Below are 25639 nucleotides of genomic sequence, written 5' to 3' on the forward strand. Positions count from 1 at the left end.
CCTAGGGGCTGGGAGATGGGAAAATGAGAGTTTTTGCTTAATGGGTAGAGAGTTTCTATTTGGAATGGTAAAGAAATTTGGAAATGACCAGTGGTAATGGTTATACAACATTGTGAATATACTTAATGCTACTGAATTGTACACCTAAAAATGGTTAAAATGGAAAATTTCATGTTATGAATTTTTTGTATCAATTTCTTTTAAGTTTTAGGGTTTGATGTCTTCAGGATACCCCACTGTCCCTAATTAATCTGAGCCCTACAATTTTTGGTCAAACAATAGTGGAGGATCTTTCACAAGAGCTGTTCTGATCAGGTCTTATCTTTTTCTTCTGTGGGTATTAAAAACAAAAACAAAACAGTGATTTCCAAGCAAGTAGCAGCTTTTCTTCTAAGCTGAAATCAGTGCACTGCAACTGGCACAGTCCTATTTTGAAAAGATTAAGAAAGCGATAGTTGAATACTATGAAAAGAAAGCAGAGGTGCCAATTCTAGTCAGAATGATTACAGATTATCTTTGCAGATTTTTATGTCAAACCCATATGTGGACTTGGGAATTTTCCGTTTGCAAAACGGTAGGCACTGATTATAATTTTTCTAGTTTTACATCTCCTGTTAAAACCTAGTAACAAAGTTAGACTGCAGATTCAACAAATGAAAATATTTAATGAAATCAAGTATAGTTCAATAAAAGGAAAAGCTCTCAGTACTGGATTTACACGTAGCAAAATATCACTGAACAACTTGTCTAGAGTATGATAGTATTAAAATGAGTCATTTGACATACAAATTAGATCTCGAGTATTTTTGTAATACAAATATGAAGGAAGTACTCTGTAATGACCAGATGTATTGACTGTATTGTCTAAAATCACATATGAGAAGACAGAACAGATCTGAGAAATACCACTTACTCGTGTACCTGAAAAACTATTTACAATCGGAAGATATATGATACCATTTTAATTATGTATTCATTAACTATTTCCTGTAATTACAACTGATTAGCAACTTTTTGCTATGAGATGTCTTCTTTATAATTACCACTTCATAAGGCTTTTGTTTTTGGCTTAGCTCCCTCATTAAATACATTTCAGAAAACTTTTAGAGTCTGCCATTTCTTATCTGGGTAAAAGAGTGCTCCCCACCAAGAATAGGGCAAAAAAGAAGGGCTGCAAAGATTTTAGTTTAATTAGGATTCCATGTAGAGACTTCATACCAGACTTAAGTCCTACTAAATCTTACTTGTCAGTTAATCTTTATTTCACCTTACCCTTCAGGTTAAATAAAGCAGTGAGCCATTACATAATCAAGCATACCCAGATATTTTGTGAGCAGTTATGTCAGCATCAAGGAAATTCAGATAATCTCAAGGGAGTGGAGTCCCTAGTCTCTGAAAGGTATACTGCTGTTCCAAGGGTGGATCAGGATTTGTGCTGATCCTTGCTGCTGTATAGTCAAGTTTAATTTGACAAGCCAAACAAATACAGACCACATCTGTTGCTAGGGCTTATGGGAGTAGGAAGATCTCTGTATCAAAACAAGGATAAAGTCAATTCAGGCTTTATGTCACATTTAAATGAAAAACATGGCAAGGTCTCACTCTTGTCTTCTTGCAGAGAAAAATCATTGTTTTGAAGCTCACATGAGAAACTGCATCTTCAGTTGCTAGACTGGAATTAGATTCCCTGGGCGTACCAAGGAAACATGCTGAATTAATCACAGAGAGCAAGTGTATAAATCTGAGAATTAAGGTAATAACTATTCAGATCAATAGGGAGAGGCAAAGGTAGTCTACCATCCATATCATGGATTAAATGAACCCAGAGGAGAGTCCATTGTTATATCCTTGAGCAGATTACTCAGATTTAAAGGAAATTTTGATTTTTATCATTAATCAAATATTATCTGTGGGCAAATGTATGATTTGTTTTGGCAATCTTAGCAACCATTACTCACACTGCCCTACTACCACCCTAAGATCAAAGCCTCATATATCTTGGTTTGCCAAACCATCATGGTGAATCCACCTCTTTCCTAGAAATAAATTATAATGTTTAGCGAGAATGATGACTTAGCACAACAGCATGCTTTAAAGCAGAGGTCCGGCCCGTTAGCAGCCAAGCCACGCAGAAGGAGGTGAGTGGCAGGCAAGTGAACTTAGCTCCCCATTGCTGGCATTACTGCCTTAACCATTGTGTCCCCAACCCCCACTGTCCATGAAAAAATCATCTTCCACAAAACCGGTCCTTGGTGCCAAAAAAGGTTGGAGACTGCTGCTTTAAAGTGTCATCGGGTTACTATTTTCTCCACTGTGGGAAAATACTATAGTAGGATCCAACTCTTGCGCTAGTGTTGGGTCCCATACAGGAAAATGGCTAACAACATTGACCAGAGCAAAATGAAACTCCAATTGGTGTTTACTTTCAGTAAGTCCTTTCAGCAGTACATCATATTGCTATGTTAGTCACTGAAACACATGAGACTTTAAAAATAATTACTCTTTATCTAGATTATATTTAGTGGTTATGAGACCACAGGGATTTCATCACTGCTAGTATATCACATCAAAAGGTTATCTAAGAAAGAAATTGAAGGAATCTTTGCATTTCACTTTGACTTGTCAACAAGCCTTTGGAAAATGTTAGGAACAGCTCATCTTCCTCTTAAAAATGTTATATTCTTGGCATGAAATCGGTGCTTTCCTTTTGTCATCAGAAGAAATATTCATCTATGAACATAAGAGCCAGTTGCAGTAATAAGCCATGTGTGTTATTATTCTTTTCTTTAAAATGGAACAAAGCAAAACAAAGAAAACAAAAGAGCAGAACATAAATACTTCTGAATAACATTTGACTCAGAAGCCTACACAAGAGATGATTTTTGTGGCGATTCTATGACTAAACATTGTGAGTAGCTGATGCTTTCTACCCTTGGCGTGTAAGGATTAAATTTAAACTATGGCATCTGTTTTCCAGTGAAAATAATCCGATTTATAATAAGCAAGGCATACCATTGCAGCTATTTTTTAAAATAAGATAATACTCCAATTGTGTTCATTTACACTCCCCTGGAGGCCAAGGTTATTTGGGTTTTGGATGTTAGGCTGGAAGTTAATTTGTACTATGGTCATAGAAGGCTTCCACCCTCTAGTCGCACCACATTACTTCCCAGATCCCTCAACCAAGCTAAACCAAGTTTTGCCATATTGTGTTGATCACTAGTAGCCCTTATCTTTTGCCAGTCCCTTTTTCTCTCTCTAGCTCTGTCTCCTTCCTCTTTTTGCTCAAGCACCTCCCCTAGCTTTGGGCCTCAGGCATCTGAGATTATCCTACTCCAAGTGTGTGCTCAAAGGGGACCAAATGGCTCTGAAAACACTTTAAACCAATTCAGCACGTGTGTTATCCCTATAAATTTCCCCAGCTCCAGATAGTATCTGCCTAGGTTGTCAGATTAATATAATACTTTTAAGTACTTTGTGTGAGATCTTCTGCCTGTCAGAAAATGCATTAGGCCTCTTTATAATTGTACCTGAATCATTTTGATAAAGAATAGGAAGTGAATCTCCTTTATAAGTTCCAAATATGCAAGGAATTCTTTCTTGGTCTTGTTAGACCTATAAGCACTGGGTATGGTTAAACTTGGCTTTTTTCCTGACTTTTTCCTTGCCTTCTTGTCAGGAAATGTTTTGGTCTGTGGTTTTATATCAGATTATAAGGAAACATTTTAGACATTAATGCAACTTGAACACATTAGACATCATATGAGGCTTAAGAGTAACAATGAAAACTCTTCCATATAAATCTACATTTGTTAAGTGATGGAGGATAACTTACTTTAGAAGGTCTGTGAACTAAAATCTGTCCTCTAGATTCCCTATACTCATAACCTTTCAAAGGTTTTGTGAATTAAAAAGCAATGTAGGAGTTGTAGTAAAGGAAACCTTAAAACACCTAATCCAGACTTTGGTTTTTTAAACACGTTTACCGGATGTATTATGTGTATAAGCAATTTTTAAAAAGACAGAGGGAGCTCATTTCCAATTTCCAGGAAAAACTGCCAAGTCATCATCTGAATCTTGTGATCTCTGGCACCTATATTCATGACCTGTCACAGGAGAAAAGTTATCTTGTCTTAATACATGTTATTCTGTATACCTACCCTGCCCTCCACAGCCCACCATTTAATTCATTACTCCTTACCACAGGAATGTTTGTGGCTGAATAAAAATCTCACCACAGTCACCCTCCCTCTTGACCTACAAAGTTTGGGGCTTGGCTGTGATCCACCACAGCCCTAACTGATCTGAGCCTGAGTTGTTATTATATATAGTACATCCTATTCAGAGCACAGCGGACTGTGTGTAATATGACCAGTGGCTTGGACACAGTGTGGGTTTACTGTTCTCAGTTGTCTAGTGTAAGCAGAAGTGGATAAATGATTGTTGCTGAAATTCTGGTCCCAAATATTGCAGATCTTAGGAAAATGTACCACAGGGCTCATTAGAGCTCCTGATACATGGTGGCATTTTATTCAAAGAGGCTTATCCTCTAATATGAGCCAGTATGTTTTTATGCCATAAAGACAAACGTTTATGTCACATCTAAAATGTTTTCTCCTATTTCTTTAACGTCAACTTTCCAAAAAACTTCCACATAGCCATTCTTAAGAGAACTTATTTGAAAGTATATAACTAATGTTTTTTTAAACATTAGTCTGTAAATCTACAGAAATATCCCAATTTGCCATATGCATAAATACTAGGTCACTGTTAACTATCATAAACTTTAAAATTAAATGAATTAATATAAAGGAAAAATTTTAACCTACAGTTCATCATGAGTTTTAGAAGGTCTTTTAACTAATTAAAATTATATGTAAAGTGTTGTACATATGTGCTATATATATATATATTTAGAGAATAGATTCATAAGCTTTCTTCTGATTGCCAAAAGTATTTGTTACCCAGTAAACTGTAAGAATCTCTAATATAAATTACTGCTCCAACATAAAGAGTTCACCATTAACACTGTAAATTCCTACCTTACATTCCATTTGGGGACAACTCTGTTTTTTTAAGTTTGAATCTATACGATTGCAGAGTGTTGTAAATGGCTCTCCTGTTAAAGGATCAACTGAGGAAAGGAAAGAGGAGAGAAAAGGAGGAAAGTAGCTTTATAGTAAGTATTTACTATGAATCAAGCACTTACACATATAACATCTAATTTAAAACTCCCGGGCTTCCTAGGTGGCGCAGTGGTTAAGAATCCGCCTGCCAATGCAGGGGACACAGGTTTGATCCCTGCTCCAGGAAGATCCCACATGCCACGGAGCAGCTAAGCCCGTGCGCCACAGCTATTGAGCCTGCGCTTTAGAGCCCGTGAGCCACAACTGTTGGGCCCATGTGCTGCAACCACTGAAGCCCACGTGCCTAGAGCCCGTGCTCTACAACAAGAGAAGCCATGGCAATGAGGAGCCCGCACACCACAACGAAGAGTAGCCCCCACTCACCGCAACTAAAGAAAGCCCGCGCACAGCAAAAAAGACCCAACACAGCCAATAAAATTAATTAATTTAAAAAAAAAACCTCCCAACAACACTTTAAGTGTACTATTCAAGTGTATTATTATTACAGATTTAACAGATGAAGAAACTAAGGCCAAAAAGGCTAAGTAACTTACCCGAGATCCCGCAGCTACCCAGTGGTAGAACCCTGATTCAAACTCTGTGTTGTCTAACTACAAAGTTCCTAGACTTTCATCCATACCACCCAGCCTGTTTGATTCAAGTAGTGGATTTTCTCACCTTCTTGACTGGTGGAACAAACTTTATGGAAAATTATTCTTTGTCTTATACTGTTAAGTAGGTGTGAAGTTCTCTTGTCCCCACTTCCCAACCGTCTTCACTCAGATCACCAGTATCTCGTGCCTGACCTACTGCAACTTCCCACGGTCCTTGCCTGCAGCTTCCTTCCCCCAGGTCTACCCTACAACCGTGAGATTTTTGAAATGTCAATCCGATCATTGTCAGAATGCCTCTATGACTTCCCATTGCCTTCAAAATAAAATTCAAACCCTGATCATGGTTTATAAGGCCCTTCATGATCTGGACTCTTTTCCAAGCTCACCCTCACTGCTCTTAGAGTCCAGCCACTATTAAGTACCTGTAGTTCCTTATATACTAACTGTCTTTTTGTACTTGTCTCTATTTGAAGCATTCTTCTCATTTCTGTTCACCTGGGTAACTCCCATTTGTTTTGAAAAGCTGTTTATATAGCATCTCTTCATGGAACTCACTCTTAACTCCTCAAGTCTGGAACTGAGTACCCTTCCCAAGTGCTCATAGAAAATCTTTTACTTACTCTTATAGTGGCATTGGGACCACTATCATAAACCAAGTCTCTGTATGCATTAGATAAAAACCCATCCTTCATTTAGGGACACAGCACCACGTAAGAGCACAAAGCTTGGAAGGGAGAGGATGGGACTACATTTCATGCTCCGGTTACCTCTCCTCTGGGTTGTACAGTTTGTACAACCTTACGTAATGGCTCTGTGTAGCATCTATCAAATGGCATTATAATTGCTTACCTGCATCTCCTATTAAACTCGAAGCTCATTGAGGACAGGGATTATATTGTATTCATTGTTGTACCCCCAGCCCCTAAAATAGTGCCTTTCAAGTAGCAAGCACTCAATAAATATTTGATGGTTGAATTAATGACTAAGTTAAGAATAATAGTTTGCAGCAGAGAGTACACTTACAGAAACTGGTAAAAAGAAGAAGATAAAAGAAAAATGCTAATATCAACTACTAGTTTAATTTAAGACAACAACCATTGAATGCCTACATGATGGAAACTATTATAAGGAAACAGGAATTGGAAAGACAGTCCCTTGCGCTTTTAAAACTTGCAGTCTAGTTAAGACGATAAGGCACATATACAACCAGTTAAAACTCAAAGTGGAACATGGCATGTGCTATGAGATTTATAGTTAAAGTTCTAGAAAGTCAATGAGAAGGAAGGAATTTCTTCCAGTTAAGTGAGGGATTCCTAAAGCTTCATGGAGAAGGTGATAATGGACCTATACCTTGAATTATTGATAGGATTTCAGTAAGGAAGAGTGTTGGGAGGAGGGAACATTCCAGGCAAAGGAAATAACACAGGCTGATTGGAAAGCACAGGGCTTCTCTGAAGAGTCTTCTCTCATTTTCGCTGCAGATGAGGCTGGAAAGATAGGTGGAGAGTTTAGTTATAGAGGACCTTAAATGCTGTGCTAGGGAGTTTACATTTTAGCAGTGGGGAGCTGTTAAAGGTTTTAAAGAAGAAAAGTGACACTACCAGCTGTATTTTAGAAAGTCATTTGGAAAATTACTTTTAAAGTGTCTCCCGTCTCTTTTGCCTTTGATCCCAATGAAATCAAAATTTTTAGACACCAAGAACCAGAGACCAGTTAAAGAATTTCACTCTGCCTATATCCCCAGTCTATTTCAGTGCCAGATTCTTTCCACATTCTACCTTTAGTCGACCTTCTGTCTCAAGCTTGCAATCTCCCACTGTCTAAATAGTTTCTAAGCCGCCAGTGTCAGCAAAGCTCATGTGGCCGTTGGGAAAAGACAACAGAGGGGTTTGTCTGAGACTGATAGCTTAAGCTCTGCAGCTTTCAACAGGAGGCTCAGGAAATGGCCTCATTGCTTTTATTATGTGATTCAAGGCATCTGGTAACATCCTGTCATTATCTTCTCTTACCTTTATTTGGAATACTAAAGGACAACCTTCTCATTAACCTTTAATTTACATATAAATAAATGTATGTATTTATATAAAGAATAAGCAAGTGTAAGTCTAAAGTGAAGAATGTCTTTTGTCGTTCTCAAAATTCAAAGAAACTTTAGACTTAATATTATCAAAATGAACCTTTGAATAAGAGATTTTAGGTACAAACTGCAAATTGTTCTCAGTGACTATAGATAAACAAGCTGTTCCTTGTAAGGGATCCACAGGTCTTGACTCATCTTGCTTAAGGGCAGTAGCCCTAGAAAGGAAAATATCTCTACACAACAGTTACTGGGGTCTCAAGATTTCCTAAGGGTCTTCCATAATGTTACCATGTAGGCAGCAGAGTGATGGGTAAAATGGAAAGGGAAAAACTAAAAATGCAAGAACCACTTAGGAACTAATTCAAGAGTAATTGGGGTCTAGGGGCTTCCTAGGTGGCGCAGTGGTTGAGAATCCGCCTGCCAATGCAGGGGACACGGGTTCGATCCCTGCTCCAGGAAGGTCCCACGTGCCGCGGAGCAACTAAGCCCGTGCGCCACAACTATTGAGCCTGCGCTTTAGAGCCCATGAGCCACAACTATTGGGCCCATGTGCTGCAACTACTGAAGCCCACACGCCTAGAGCCCATGCTCCTCAACAAGAGAAGCCACGGCAATGAGGAGCCTGCGCACCACAATGAAGACTAGCCCCCACTCACCGCAACTAAAAAGAAGGCTCGCTCACAGCATAAAACACCCAACAAAGCCAATAAAATAAATAAATTAATTAATTAAAAAAACAAAAAAGAGTAATTGGGGTCTAAAATAGAGTAGGAGCAGAGGAATGGAAAAGAGAGAATGAATCCAAGACAAATCACAGAACTAACACAGTTTTGTGCCTAATTGAATATGGAGCCAAAGGACTTTTTTTTTTTAACTCAAAGATTATCTTAAAGTTTAGAGGTTTGGTTTTGGGGGAGGTTGCTGATACCTTTAACAGAGATAAAGAAGAGAAAAATAAAGTAGATTTGGAGGGAATGTAATAAATTTTGGACATACTGAGTTTGAAAGTGCTAATGGGACAACAGTATAAAAAATGTAGTTCAAGCATTTAGAGGTTCAGACTGGAATTCAAAGGAGAATTAAAACTAGATGGGTATATATAGAATCCTTCCACTTATTAACACTTAGTACTGTACAATACAGAACAAAAAGATGTAGGGTTTTTCTTAAATGTATGGATACCAGGGGAGTGGGATGAATTGGGAGATTGAGATTGACATATACGTACTACTATGTATAAAATAGATAACTAATGAGAACCTACTGTATAGCACAGGGAACCTACTCAGTGCTCTGTGGTAACCTAAGGAAATCCAAAAAAGAGGGGACATACGTATTCGTATAGGTGATTCACTTTGCTCTATAGCAGAAAACATTGTAAAGCAACTGTACTCCAATAAAAATAATCTAAAAAAAATGTAGGATTTTTCTTTACTATAACTAAATTTTAAAACATAAATGTATTGTTTTAGGAAAGGAGACAAACCCCAGGTGATAGCTTGAACAAGAGATTGTCGAAAGACCATTAAAAGATATATTTGTTTCAAAAAATTGTAAAAATCCATTGTCTCCATTACAGAATAGCTTATAAATAAGAAAAAATTGCTTTAGTGCAAGTGATTGGTAGAGGAGATCAACAAAGAAAATAAGAGATCAAAGGAAAATTGAAGAGAAAGGAAATGAAAATACCATTTGGACATGTGAGGGGAAAAATATCTGTTATTGAGATGTAAACAAAGCAAACAATGGAGCAGAAGTTGCATTGACTTATAATTTGCTGACATCATATGACTTTGGGAAATATTTATTTTTCTTGCCATTTCTATTTAAAATGTATACTTTAAAACATTAAAATTATTTTCCTTTCCTTTACTCCTCATGGGATTTTGTTAGAATTACATATAAGACAGTAAAATAGAAGAGACAGAGAAATTTATAATCACACATGAAAATATTAACTTATCTTTCTCTCACATACCCCTTGAGTGGCCCACCTAAAAATTACCAAAGTCATTGAGAGACTAGGGACTAAGAGGTAAGCATGGAGGCCGAGGGTAGAACGTGAAACTTTCACTGCATTATCTTCTTAGTCTTCTTCTACTTCAGTTCCTTAGCTGTGGAAATGGACCAACGACATTGTCTCTCATCTGACAACTCTGTGGATTTCTATATTAAAATTATCACACAAAATTTATTATCTCTGTAAATATAAACCTCATCATCATTACTTTTTTTGTATAAATGTTTTTATGTTGATAACTTTAAAAGACATTTTTTTAAGTTGTCTTACCTCCTTCAGCTTATACAAGATTGGAGTGAATACCCTACAAATAAAGGATAAAATAGCATTTGACTCTTACCAGAACCAGTTAGATAGTTTCCTTACAATTTGCCCTAACGTTCTTTCTACCTCCTCCACTGGCAGTAAGGCAGCTTAACCAGTACCTAACACAGTGCTTGACACATAGTAAGTGCTCAAAAATACCTGTTGAATAAACGGATCTGTTATTCAGCAGATGTTAAAAGAAAATGCTGTGTACTAGGTGCTGTTCTGGGCATTGGAGAAACAATAGTAAGTAAAACAAAGTCCCTGCTTTTATGGAGCTTACAATATATTGAGAGAGACAGTCAATAAAGAAGCCTAAGTGTATACAAATGCTGAAATGAAAAATAAGGCAGGATGAAGGGAAAGAGTGCCAGTGACTTTTCTTTATAAAGTGATCCAGGAAGCCCTTATTCCAAGTGAGGTGGAAAGCCACTAGAACATGGGGGAGCAAAAGTTTTTATATGATCTTTTATTTAAAGAAAACCATTCTGGTGTCCATGTAGAAAAAGATTGTAGAGGATGAGGATAGGAGCAGTCAAACAAGAAATTACTACAGTAGCCTAAGTAAGCGGTGATGGTAGCTTGAACTAAGATGAGATTAGAGAGGTTGAGGATGGGGGTGGTGGAGAAAGGGTTTGCAGATTTGCAGAAAATGTAGAACATTGTAAACCATAGTAAAGACTTTAGATTTTATCCTGAGTAAAACACAAGGCCATTAAAGTACTTTGGAAAGAGAGGTCATATGATCTGAATTACATTTTTAAAGGCTCATTCATGTTGTGTGGTCAGTAGGCCATTGGAACAAGGATAGAAGCAGGAGAGACCAGTTGGAATAATATGTAGAATAATCTAGGTAAGAAATAATGGTTGCTTAGGCTAGCATGGCAGTAGCAGAGGTGGTGAGAAATGATAAGATTCTGAGTATGTTTTGAAAGGTAGAGACTACATGACACATTAGTAGAGGAAAAAAATATGTATCCAAGTTTATTACTTAGAAAAATGAAAGACTGGAATTGCCCCATCCTGAGATGGGTAGGAATCAAGTGTTCTCCTTTGAATCTGTTAAATTCGAGAAGCGTATTAGACATCTAAGTGAAGATATTGAGGAAACAGATCTATGAGTTTAGAGTTCAGGGAAGAGGCAAAAGACATAAATTTTAAGTCATCAATGTATAGATGGGACTTAAAGCTATAGGACTAGATGAAATCACTTAGGGCAGTGGTCCCCAACCTTTTTAGCACCAGGGACTGGTTTCGTGGAAGACACTTTTTCCACGGACCGGTGGGGGGAAAGGGGGATGGTTCAGGTGGTAATGCAACCGATGGGAAGCGGCAGATGAAGCTTCAGTTGCTTGCCCACCACTCACCTCCTGCTGTGCAGCCCAGTTCCTAACAGGCCGCGGACCAGTAACGGGGGCTGGGGACCCCTGACTTAGGGGATGCATGTAGATAGAGAAGAGAAATTAGAAGACAGCCATGGGACAGCAGTCAGGAAGATAAGGAAAATCCACCAAAGGAGACCAGAAAACTGAGCTAGTGAGGTATGAGAACTAGGAGAGATTGATACACTAAAGGTTAAGGAAAGAGCATTTTGAAAAGAGGAGGGTATGAGCAAATGTGTCAGATGATGATGGGTAAGGTTCAAATTGAGCCCTAAAATTGGATTTGACAATGTGACAAAGTAGATATTATTGCTGACCTTTATAAGAGTATTTTGGGGGAGCAATGGAAACAAAAGTCTGATGGGAGTGTACACAAGAGAAAGGGCTTCCTACAAAGAAATGAAAAGAGATAGAGATGCAGATATGAATAAGTGGGTAATGGATGGATGGATTGATAGATGGATGGATGAGCAGATGACATTTATGAAGTAATTAGAAATTGGAACACTTACTGAATATTCAGTTATATTAGGGCTTATTATTAATATATTTCTAAGTGTGATAATGGTACTCTGGTTATATTTTTTGAAGTTATTTTATTTCAGAGATACGTATTTATGTGCTAACTAATATGTGGGATTTACATCAAAACAATAAATGTGGTTGAGAGGAGTGAGTAGGGGGAATAAATAAAATAAACCGGCTGTGAGTTGTAATTGTGGAAGCTGGGTGTGGGATACCTGTGGGCTCATCATGCCCATATGTGTCTATTTTTATATGTTTTGGATATTTTTCTTAATAAAAAAGTAAAGAAAGAGAATGGGAGGAGATGAAATGGAGACAGAAAATATAAAACAAGATAACAGAAAAATTAAAACAACAGAAAATTAAAAACAAGAAAACGCATTGAGTTAGTGCACTGCAATTATGTATATGTCCCCTTACATAACACAAACTATAAGAAAAGATTTTTAAGGTGAAATCTTTACACTATCACATTTCCTAATCCCCAAAGATTATTTCCAAGGATAGCCGACTAATGTGCACCGTAGCGTGGATTCTGAATATCCCAGACACCATTAGGCTCGTTATCTCTAAATAAACAGGGACCAGAAAGCTTAAACCATACAATGTCTTTTTTTGTAAACTCTCCCATTGTTTTTCTTACTGCATAATTAACCATATTCCAGTATATAACATGCTAGAGTAATACCTGGAATTACCTGTTCTGCCCCTTGCTTGTCACAAGTGCCTTTGGTAGGACGTAAGATGATTACTGACCTGTGTTCACCTTCTTGGTTTTGCCTTACTGCTGATTTTACTTCTGTGAGTGAAACAAGAAAGTAAGGTAGCCACTGCCTAGTTGTAGTTAGATGTTAATACTCTGAAAACTGGTTTCACACCTTACATAGCACTCTTTTTTTTTTCAGTGTTAATAACGTGTAATTCATACAGAAGAATTGTATATATTAAAAGTGTACAACTTGATGTTTTGATATATGTACATGTTATGAAATGATCACCAAAATCAAGCTAATTAACATATCCATCACTTCACAGTTACCATTTTATTTCTTTTTTTCTTAGAAAATTTTAAGTATACAATGTAGTATTGTTATACTTGCTATATATAGTAACTGTAGTCACCATGCTGTACATTAGCTCTCCAGAACTTATTCATCTTGCACAACTGAAACTTTGTACCCTTTGATCAACATCTGCGCATGTCCTCTCATTGACCCCCTCACCCCTGGCAACCACTATTCTACCTGTGCTTATGTGAACTTGACTATTTTTGATTCCACATGTACATGAAGTCATACAGTATTTGTTTTTATGTGTCTGCCTTATTTCACTTAACATATGTCCTGCAGGTTCACCCATGTATCACAAATGGCAGGATTTCCTTTTTTAAGGTTGACTAATAATCCGTTGTATATATATGCCACATTTTCTTGATCCCTTGCCTGTCAGTAGATGTTTAGGTTGTTTCTTTTTTTTTTTTATTGAAGTGTAGTTGATTTACAATGTTGTGTTAATTACTGCTGTACAGCAAAGTGATTCAGTTGAACATATGTATATATATATTTTTAATATTCTTTTCCATTATGGTTTATCATAGGATATTGAATATAGTTCTCTATGCTATACAGTAGGACCTTGTTGTTTACCCATTCTATATACAAAAGCTTACATCTACTAACTCCAACCTCTCACTCCATCCCTCTCCCAAACCCCTCCCCCTTGGTAACCACCAGTCAGTTCTCTATATCTGTGATTCTGTTTCTGTTTCATAGATGGGTTCATTTGTATCATATTTTAGATTCCACATATGTGATGTCATATGGTATTTGTCTTTCAGACTTACTTCACTTAGTATGATACTATCCAGTTGCTTCTATGTTGCTGTAAATGGCATTATTTTGTTCTTTTTATGGCTGAGTAATATTCCATTGTATAAATATACCACATCTTCTTCTTTATCCATTCATTTGACATTTAGATTGTTTACATGTCTTGGCTATTGTGAACAGTGCTATTGTGAACACAGGGGTGCAGATACCTCTTCAAGATCCAGATTTTATTTCCTTTGGATATATACCCAGAAGTGGGATTTCTGGATCATATGGTAATTCTGTTTTTAATTTTTGGAAGAATGTCCATACTGTTTTCCATAATGGCCACAGCAATCTATATTCCTACCAACAGTGTGCAAGGGTTTTCTTATGTAGTTTATTTACAGAAATAAACTTATGTAGTACTCTTAAGAAAATAAATGTCAATGTGTTAATTATACAATATCGGAGTACAGAAAACTAGCAGGAGACAGAATACTTTCCTCAGTTATGAGAGGAACAGAATAAGGAGCGAAACAAAAAATGACATTTTAAAATTACTGTATAATTGAGGGAAGAGATCAGTGGAGTATTAGTTAAGTCATCTCTCCCTCTTTCCTACTAATCCTCATTACAGCTCTTATGTTTCTACTGGGGATCACTAAGTTGGGCAATTGAAATGATCAAGACATTTATTAATGACCCCAGAAATCTCTTCACTAATCAGGACAGGACAGTACTTGAGTTATATTTGACCCAAGGCCACACTGTACTCTAGATGGAGAAATCACCCCATATTTTACTTCTCATCTCAACTATGTTTATCTGAGTTGTCCAGTCAAACTCTTAGAAGTAGGTACATAATTCGCATAAAGTATCAGCCTAGCTCCAACCACACAGTGCCAGAAGTATTAAATGTGCACCATACTTTCAGCATTCCAGAGGGTCAAGAGGACACCTAATACTAGTACAGCATCAGCTTCACATCCATAAAACTGAGAAAACGAAATTACTACAGCTGCTCATTACAGGTTAATTGCCAGTTCCCTCATTCAGTTTCATACCCAGCCAAAAGCAATATTTCACTTTTGAAACATTACCCCAAATTTAGCATTATTTGTGGGGGAAGGGAATGGACAAATAAGTGAAAGAGAGAGACTTCTCAGTTTGAACTTCACCAGGGAGTTGGTCAATTCATGCCCATTGTCCAGTCCCCAACATGAACTTAAAACTCACGAGGCCAATTAATTGTTTGCAGTATGCTTAATTGCCTGCAAGAATGTGCTTCTTGCAGAGTCTTACAAAAGCCCAGTTTTCTTAGCTTCCTGCTGCTACTATGGGTTCTACCCACAACTGTGTCCTAGGATACCCAGTGAGAAACAACATCATCCTGTTCTGTGCCCCTCACAAATCTTACCTGTTCTCAGCCTTAACTTCTTGACCTTAGTTAACCTGCACTACTCTGTGGCAGATCAAAAATCCCTTTCCTCCACTCATGCTCCTGCTACAGTAGAACTTGACTTCCTCTAGACAAACATGCCTGCCTCTTAGTTCAAGCTAAGATGCAAGATAAAGAGAGGAAACAAGATGGAATGGCACCCACAAAAGCCTGCCACTTTCAGACCATGATGATTTGAGGAGTGCATACCCAAGCCCTAGACACGAATACCACCACCAGATCCCACTAACCAGAGGAATGACAAAAAAAGCAAGGGCTTTGCCCTCTCCACATGGGAATACTTCCCATAAGAAATGCAGCTGCGCCTGCAGTCTGAGATCCCCAAAATTCTATCCCAGCAAATACCAGATTCTGCTGACTCCACGTAGAACGTTGCCTACTCGATCTCAACTGGTTGTGCAGTTTGAGGAACCCCACTGTCTCCACCCAGGACTTGGTCTTACAAATTCCAGCCCTACAACATGGCAGCCTCTTTTATTGCAAAGTAACTTGTGCTCCATACAGGACCATACTTATGAAAATTGCAGCTTGAGGTCCCAGACAAATATGACCAGCAGATTGCTAGTAAAGCAATCTTCAATCTGGCTACACAATAGGATCACCTAGGATTCTAGGTGAAAAAAACAAAAGTGATGCTGGAGCTTCATCCCCAGAAACTCTACCTCTTACTGGTGTGGAGTGGGTCTGGGTATCAGTGTTTTACTAAAAGCACCTAGATGATTTTGATGGCTTCATAACACTGGTCCAATATGATGTCTTGCCACTTCCACCAAGGATATCATTCATTAAGTTTATGGTTTCTGTTTGAAGTCGGGTCTCTCCCAAAGCTGCTGTTGTAGTCTACACTGGGTCCTTCATCACCAAAGTCCAGTGCCCTGTCTGTTCACTCCGTAAAGCTGCCAATTCCGGATGGAGAGTAAAAGATGGATGAAGCCCTGAACTCTGTGTGCATAGTTCTCCCCTGTTCCACCATATACCTTGTGCATGAGCAACGTGGTTTTTTTCACACGGTACCTTCATAGCCCTTTCTTTCCTCCCTAACCTGTCAAGCTGTAGACTCAGAGAGCACTACCTGATCAGTGTAACGACAGTGGCCATCCCATCTGGGTTCTCATTCCCTCCAGGTATTACTAACGAAAGAGGAATGGGGAGAGGTCAACAGTCCCCCAAGCCCTGTTAAGTTCAGGAGTACCTTGAACTTCTGCTTTTGTAATAGCCATACTGCTTAATATTGTTTGCTGCTGTCTCCTCCACTGAACTGTAAGCACTGCAAAACCTGGAACAGTGCCTGATACTTAGTATGTGTTCAGTGCAATGTTTGATTGATAAATGAATAAACGAATGAATAGGTGGAGAAGAGCTGTAGGAGCGGAAAGGTGCTGTCATGGCGTCACTGTCAGGGGCCAACATGTAATGTGAATAATTGGACCCACAAGCAGAGGATTGGAGGAGCAGAACTCATAATCTTAACCTGAAAACTCAATACTTGCGCTTTTTCTTTACTTAAGCACAAGCTTGCTTCTTGTCAAGGCACCTAAACATTTGCCATCTCCTTGTACTCCGTTTCTGCTTTTCTCCTTAGACCTCCCACATCGCAGCAGCGTGATGGTTCTAAAATGCTCTGTCCTGCCTGCTTTGCCTTTACCATTTTCCAGCTCAATAGCAGCCTACTTGTTATGGCCCTCCTTACAATAACAGTGGGAACTCTTTCCAGCTCTACAGCGTAGTTTAAGAGAGATTAGCTAAATGTACAGTAAGTCCTTTCTTACTCGTTTTCTGACTTCTACAGTGTTTTCAAAGTACTGAACGCTAAGACTGATTATCCACAAGCCCTTTTGAGTAATGATGTGTTTATCTTAGAATTTCGGCCTAAATGGTAATTGTAGTGCTGCATGTGGGAGAATGAAGCCAAGATGTTTCAGTAATCATATAGTACCAGAGCTGCCTGCACGTGACTCGGGGCAGATGAATCTGGTGCGTCTCTTCTTAAGGACTGGGGTTCAAAGAGAAATAAGCAAGAACAGGATGAAGATCAGCCCCCTTTGCACTCTAGTTCACTTGACTCCTTTTGAAATACAGTGCACTATTTTTTTTCAACAGTAATTACTATTAAGGATACCCTCAGTGGCTCTAAAAGACTTTAGGCTCTGAAATGTGAACAGCACTTGAATCTCTCTTAATGAACTGCAGACTATTGGAGAAGATGAGTGCGGTCTGCAGTATTGAGGTCCGTTTCTGTGAGTTGTCTTAAAAATTGCTAAGATCCGAGTCCAGCAACATCTATGGGTTGACCAAAAAGTTCCTTCAGTTTTTTAAGTAAAAGTAAAAGACATATATTTCATTTTCACCAAGAACTTCATTGAACAACTTTATTGAACTTTATGGAACTTTATTTGTTCCACCACCTTCTGCCATTTTTCAGGCAACTTCATAATTCCATCTTCCCAAAACTTTTTGAGCAAAGAACTGTTCCAGTTGCCTTTTATAGCCTTCCAGGGAATTGAAGTTTTTTCCATTAAGAGAATTTTGCAAAGACCTAAATAAATGGAAATCCAAAGATGCAATGTCTGATGAATACAGCAAATGAATCAGAACTTCCCAGCCAAGCTGTAAGTTTTTCCTAGTCATCAAAGAAACATGCAGTCTTGTGTTATCCTGATGGAAGACTATGTGTTTTCTGTTAACTAATTCTGGACACTTTTCATCAAGTGCTGCTTTCAGTTGGGCTAACTGGGAGAAGTACTTGTTGGAATTAATTGTTTGATTTTCCGGAAGGAGCTCATAATAGAGGACTCCCTTCCAATCCCACCATATACACAACATCACCTTCTTTGGATGAAGACCGGCCTTTTGTGTAGTTGCTAGTGGTTCATTTCTCTTGCCCCATGATCTCTTTCATTCTACATTATCGTAGAGTATCCACTTTTCATCACCCGTCAAAATTTGTTTTAAAAATTGAACACTTTCATTACATTTAAGTGGAGAATTGCATGCAGAAATATGGTCAAAAAGGTTTTTTCGCTTAACTTATGTGGAACCCAAACATCAAAGCGATTAACATAACCAAGCTGGTGCAAATAGTTTTCAGTGCTTGATTTGGATATTTTGAGTATGTCGGCTATCTCCTGCATGGTATAATGTTGACTGTTCTCAGATATCGAGTTAATATCTCGATTTGATCACTGTCAACTTCAGCTGGCCTACCTGACGGTACAGCATCGTCCAGTGAGAAATCTCCAGCACAAAACTTCGCAAAACCACTAACACATACAGTCAGTCACAGCACCTTCTCCATACACGGCACAAATCTTTTTGTATTTCAGTTGCATTTTTACCTTTCTTGGCATAATAAAGCACGATATGCTGAAAATGTTGCTTTTCTTCCACCTTCAATATTAAAGTGGCTACAGAAAAAAATCACCAATTTTGATAAGTTTTTTTCTTAAATGCACGCTGATATGAAAACTGTCAAATACAATCTAACAAAATTGTTTTGAATGAAGTTAAAGACAACTAGTGCTACTAGAGCCATCTTATGGAAAAACTGAACTTTTTGGCCAACCCATTACTTCAACCTGCTTACCAATATCTTTATCCTTTGGGCTTAAGATAGTATCTCTCAAAATATTGTCCACAGACCTGCTTTAGAATCATCTAATGGTGTTTGTGGAAAAATGAAAACAAAAACAAAAAACGTATTCCTGAGCCCCAGATCAATAAACAGAATCTCAATGAGGCCTTGAAGTTTTCATGGCCAAACCACTCAAATGATTCTTTTGAACCATAAAGTCTAGACTGCTGTCTTGAGACTTCCCCAACATTAAGCTTCCAACACTCCCAGGACACAGTAGCACTGTGAGCAGGTATTAGTCATTTTTCTTGAAGGATCTGAGATCAGGTTACGATAAAGTAATTGAGCAGAACGTGAGGACACAAACATCCAAGGAGAGGAATAGGACACCACCTGTAGAGAGAGAATGGCCAGAGAGCCAACTTCTTTACCGTACCCTTTTGCCCTCAGTTATTTGTCCTTTATCATAGTTTAGTCCAGACCAACAGGCATATATTGAGCCCCAGCTGTGTGCTGGGCACTAGGGATAGAAAGAAACAACATTCTCACTGTCCTAGAAGAGTTGACAGTTTGCTCGAGGAAGCAGGCTCTTAAATGGGCAATTTAAGTAAATGTGGTATGGCAAAGATAGAGATAGGCACAAAAAATCTGGGGCACTGAGAAGAGGGGCCTCTAATGGAAACTTAGCTCCTAGACAAGGAATTGCCTGAGTAGGGAAGTAAGTAGAAATTAGGCAGGTTGGGGACAGGGGGTTGATTTTGAGGAGTTGGTGGGAAATGTACCATGTTTCCAACAGACAGTGCAGCACAACCAAAAAAGACTCTGGATCCTAAAGTGATCCCATCTATCAGGGGATTGAGTACAGTCAAGGACTGCTTCATCATAAAGTACAAGGAGTGGAGAAAGATAATCAGTGTTCCTGGATAGGTAAACATGGGCAAGTCAGGGAGATATGTGTATGCCGTGATAATTTTTCAGAGCCCTGCTCTGCTAGGCATGTAGGAAACTTCTTGGATCAGTCCTTCAAATTTATTCCAAATTTATGGTCTCAAACCTTTCATTGCAGTTGCTCCAAAAACATAGTAGGACCAGTTTATGGGCCTTCTCTGGGGTATTGTGCATGTAATTGCAATAACTAGTATGTTAAAATACTATAAAAATTGTTCAAAATATAGATATGAGAATGTTTTGACTATCACTGGAAGGATATATGAAAAATAGGAATGTTGATCTCTGGAGAGGGAGACTGAGAACAGAGGTAAAAGGAATTTGTCTTACTGTATACTCTTTTATATTGTTTGTTTACCATGTATATGTACTGGCTATTCAAACAAGTTTAAAAGAGAACTAAAGAGATACATTTATCCCATAGCATAAATACATCTGAAAAGAGGGATTTAATTTATATTAAAAACTAAATTAATGATTTGTTGATAGAATAATGACATCAGTAATATCATTATCATTTGTCTGTCACAGCTTGAGAAAAAAGTGGGATTGGAGATGTATCATTTTTGTGTATCCTTTATGAATTTGTCCTTTTTTTTTTCTTCTTCTTCTTCAGTTTGCAGCTCATCTTGTGAAGATGAAATATCCCAGAATCTGTATTCTAGATGGTGGCATTAATAAGCTCAAGCCGACAGGCCTCCTCACTGTCCCGTCTCCTCAAATATGAAGAACAAGAGTATGGCTGTCAGAAGGACAGAGGGGCATCACCCCAGCAGCACCGCTCTTCACAACCTTGCCACTCTAAGACAGAGCTACACTTCCAGATTGTTACATTTCCATAAAGTTTTGTCATGAGACATTTTTTTCTTAATCTCATGATTCAAATGTTCAGCTATCCAGCAACAAACTTGACTGTACATGTATTGCTGAAAGAATTTTCTTAACAGTGAAATCCAATCATGTATTTTACCACACCAACACAAAGCCAAAGGAATTCAACTGACGAGGCAGATTTAGCATTATCGAGAAATCTCAGTTGCACTGAAAAAGCTGTCTTCCATTGCACTGAACAGACAGTCCTAACAAAGGTATTCTTTAGAAGTATAGACTGATTGTGGGCTGAAATCATCCTTCCGTGATAATGAAAAGTGAAAAGCTATTCACAATACATTCCTTATAAGTAAATGCTACATTTGGTAACTCGTTTTTGGCCCAGATACGTGTATGTGTGTGCGTGTGTGTGTGTGTGTGTGTGTGTGTGTGTGTTTAGTGGGAGCAGAATTTAGCCCATTGGAGGAAGTAATAACACTTTACTTCCAGAAAAAAGAAAGTCAGAAACCACGCATATTATATAGAATGTTTTTCAGCTCCTGTAGCCGAGACACCCAAAACAAGAGTGACTTAGACAAACTAGAACTTTGTCTCTCACATAAAAGTCTGCATAGTCAATCTAGGGCTAGTGTATTGGTTTCATTATCATTGAGAACTCAGGTGTCTTTTCTCATTGCTTTCCCACCCTCAACACTTGGTTTCTGTCTCATAGGTCAAGATGGCCGTTAGCACCCACCATCGCATCTGCAATTCAGAAGGAAGGGAATGAAGGAGGGGGGAGGGGGAAAAAAAAGAAGAGAAGGAAAAAGTAGGGAGGAAGGAAAGAAAGGAGAGAAGGAAGGGCACACTCTTTCTCTTTAAGGCACAAACCAGAAGGTGGACATGTTACTTCTGCGTATATACCATTGGCCAGAACTTAGATATGTGGCCACAACTAGCTATCAAGAAAATTTGGAATATAGTTTGGCTGGGCAGACATTTACCCAGTTAAAAATTTTTATTACTGTGTGGGAAGAGGAGAACACATTGAGGGACAGCTGGCAGCCTCTGCCACATTATTCTAAAAATTAAGCATTTCATTGAAGCTGAGATGTATCACAGTTTTATGTACCATGAAGTGAGAAAAAATGCAGCAAAACAAACTGTGACACACCATCAATAATAAGATTCATTTCCATTTCAGAAATGTGAAAAAATATGCATCTTAGAATTATTAAAATACAGTACATCTTTTTTACTATTTTCAATTTTGTTTTAGCTAAAACATGTTCTTTCATCTTTAACTTATATTCGCTTCAGTGTCAGGACCACCTAGGTAGAATATTTCAATGAGAGCCTCAATCCAACTTTCTGGACTATGGTTTTATTGTTGCTGTTTGTTTGGGGTGTTTTGGAATCTGTTTTTAAAATTCAGATATAATAACATACCTTAAAATTCACCCTTTTAAAATGTACAACTCATGTTTTTTAGTTGATTCACGAAATTGTGCAATCATCACTACTATCTAATTTCAGAACATTTTCAAAACCCCAAAAAAGAAATCCTATACCTATTAGCAGTCATTCCCCATTGACCCCTCCCAAGGTCTTTAATTTAATTTTTGTATATGGAGTGAGATAAGTATCCAACTTTGTTCTTGTATGTGAATATCAAGGTGTCCCAGGAGCCGAGTTATTTTGTTTGTTTTGCTCAATTAAATCATATTCAGTCATTCAACTACGTTTTGAATACCTACTTGTTACAAGACACTGACATAATCAGTGGTTATATCATGCTGTGATCTCCACATAGTATACAAAGAAAAAATGTGAGAATTAATGGGAGGAGAAAATCTTCCTATGGTTTCTCTAACATCATTTTTGGGCCATCACCTACTGGTTAGGAAAGTAAGTCCTCCTGTCCTTTCCTTCAATCTTTGATGACTTATTTGACTTCATAATCGTAGTGCTTCACTGATGATCATTTGGAAGAAATGGTTCTGAGTTTTGACTTTGCCTTCCTGAGAAAGCAGAGAACGATGGAAGAGCAGAGATTGGCACTCAGTGGGGTGGTAGGTAGTGAGAAACGGTGAAGACCTGAGCGTTGTGAGCAGAGCTGTGGGAGCAGATAACAGCAGCCAGCCTCCATCACAATTCTGCAATTGGTCTTTCTTAAGACTTGATATGTTTAGGCTTATTTTGAAAAAAATGCAAGTTTTTTTAAACATTCAAATTATGAACAATCTTCACTATTCTCAACGGTAAATAAGAAAGAGCATACAATCACTGCCATGTCTGTTCAATGGCAGATGGTTTCAACAAAGTTGACCTCAACAACTATTTGTTGAATTAAACCTGTATTCTCATGATCTGTAGAGGTCCTTTGTAATATATTATTGACTCCTACACCATCACTATCAGCACTGTTTGTTTCTGGCATCAGCAGTCTCTTCTCTCTGCCTGGAATGCCCTTACTACCACCACCAGCCGCATAGACACACACACCCATTTATAAATGCTTCATAATCCAGCACCAGTAGCATATTCCCCAGTCTTCTCTGACTTCCCTGTGCGGCATTAAGCGCTTTTTGTCTATCAAAGCATTCCATTCATACTTCTAATAATAGACTTATTACATCATTTTGCAATTATCTGTTCACATTTGGATCCCCTATTTTTAAAATATGAGCTCCCTTTAAAGTCACAGTCCATAATTTATACCTCTTGTTATCTTCAGCAACCCAGTACACTGGAGATGCTTGATAAATGTAAAACTGAATTGAATCTCTAGCTTAGATATTTTATACGAATAGAAAAAAACCCAGGTAACTTTTTTCAATTGCCAAACTAATCTGGTACCTGACAATATATAAATAAATTGAAATCTCAGTTCAGGGGGTGAAGAAAGGATCTCTAATATTCTACCCAATTCTAAAATTCTATAATCCTAGAAATTGGAACAAATAACTTCCAACAATAGAATAAGCTAAGCTAGTTGCTTCCCCTTTCCAAAACACAGAAATCCTAAATTTAAAAAGAATAATAAAAATATCTAATAGTTAACCAAAACTGAAAGAAATAAAGATATTCCTGATGTCAGCTATGAATAGGAACTGAAACACCCATGGGATATCAGATATCGATGTAGGCCCTAGGAATTGAGGTTTTAACATGTTCACAGGGATGGAAGCCTTGGGTCTGCTGGTAGGGCGTAGGTACTGAGACTACTTTACAAGGTGACAGTTTCAGAGAACACTTTGTTCCGTGAAATGACTGGAAATAGGTTTGCATCAAATCAGGGAAGCTATAGGGGAGATTACCATGGCCTGGTATTTTGAGGGAAGAAAGACAAACACAGATCTCCTGTTGTAGACAGATGGAGGCATTCAATGGAAAGGCTGGAGTAAGTCCCCAAATTAGGACAGGCTTTAGGGCATGTGTTCATCTGACTATTTAAAAACAAGAACAATGAATTATTATATCAAACTTTTGGAAAGCAAAGTTGGTGCCAGATATTTGTTCGACTCCTCTGTTTCCTCCTCCAAATAATTACCAAAAAATACTTCTTTATAGAGATTAGTATCAAAAGTGTGGTATAGCCTCTCAAAAGGATCTTAGGTAGTAGTCTCGCCTGTTGAAATCAGCTCTAAGGAGAGAAGACTGCTGTCTTGACTGCCATAGGGTTGTGGGTATTTCAGTCTATCAGAGTCATAAATAGTTGTCTCATTGGTGTACTTCCTGTCTCTACATAGGCCTATTGTTAACCAAATAATGCATTTTTCTTGATAGCATCCATTAAGCCAAAGAGTGGAAGCAAAATGATAGTATTGTGATAGATTTTTCTTTTTGGTTGTTTTGGGTTACACCAGTTTTATCTCATTTAATATTAGAACTAGTACACATTGTAAATAAGCTATTTAAAAAGTTAGCCCTTTTTTTTTAAAGTTGCATGTATTTATATCTTATCTGCGTAATTGTCTTGTTAATATCTTATGATAGGTGCTTGTCACATGAAGACTTGGATCTTGGCAAATTCCATATTCTATAGATAGATTGTGATATTTGTAGCTTGTGCTAGTGACTTTCAGGCCTAATGTCTCCTCTTGGATTGACATTCTTTGATATCCTTTCTCATCCCTTTCAGAGGACTCATTTTTAGTTTGCATTGTTTGCAGCATTTCAATAATAGCGTTCCATTCTAATGCTCATGGTGACCAACAAGCAGTACGTGCATGGGTACCAAGGTACAGTGTTGCCCACATTCCTTGATATCATATATTAATCCTCTGAGTGGTGGAAATGTAAACACTGTCTTGTCTTGGCTTAAGACTAATCTTGGGGATACAGCAAATGCATTTAAAGCATTAGAGTCTAAACATTGCTTCCTGCCACACTAAAAGATTCAACTTTTGAAACTATTACTGTCTTTATATGTATTTGTGACTTTTTGAAAAATATTACATGGCCTACCATTCTTTTTAAAAACTGTTACAGTGTGGTCATGAGTCAAAGTATTAAAAATTGAGACAACCCATGTATTAATTTTCTCATTAATGCTGGAAATTTGTAGTTGTTGTTTACCGTCATTAATTTCTTCCCAACTATATTAGCATACTTCTCAGGCTCTTAGGGTAGAATCATTTACTATCTGCAGGCTTATAGTGAGCTAGAACTGGCTCCTAGTGGCTTGGAACAGCTGAATGTGCCCATTTCCACGTTCAGTGATCTCACCTTGGTAGCTTAAAATTGGCCACAACAGGAGTATTTAGAAATAGACAGACATCATAAATCATGGCTTTCTTTTCATTCTTTTTTATTTTTTTGAAAGCCAGTCAATAATATTTTCCAGAAAACTACTGATTTTAACCATCATTATGTTATCTATAGATAATAAATCCTGAAGGTAAAAGGAATTTAAAGATCATCCAATCCAAATGTCATTGTGCAAACAATAAGAACAGTGAAATGATTTTATAAAAAAATCACA

General features: G+C 37.8%; 1 protein-coding gene across 4 annotated transcripts in view; it reads left to right on the forward strand.

Annotated features, from left to right (window-relative positions):
• TBCK (TBC1 domain containing kinase) overlaps positions 1-25179 on the forward strand; it is a 207560-nt gene extending 182381 nt beyond the window's left edge. For all 4 annotated transcript variants that reach the window (XM_057704686.1, XM_057704688.1, XM_057704687.1 and 1 more), the window contains one exon: positions 20459-25179. In XM_057704686.1, coding sequence (XP_057560669.1) covers positions 20459-20569 — 111 coding nt within the window. In that variant the 3' untranslated portion in view covers positions 20570-25179. The remainder of the gene's footprint in view (positions 1-20458) is intronic.
• Positions 25180-25639: the final 460 nt, after the last annotated feature.

The sequence above is a fragment of the Hippopotamus amphibius genome, chromosome 13, assembly GCF_030028045.1.
Source record: "Hippopotamus amphibius kiboko isolate mHipAmp2 chromosome 13, mHipAmp2.hap2, whole genome shotgun sequence".
Classification (NCBI taxonomy): domain Eukaryota; kingdom Metazoa; phylum Chordata; class Mammalia; order Artiodactyla; family Hippopotamidae; genus Hippopotamus; species Hippopotamus amphibius.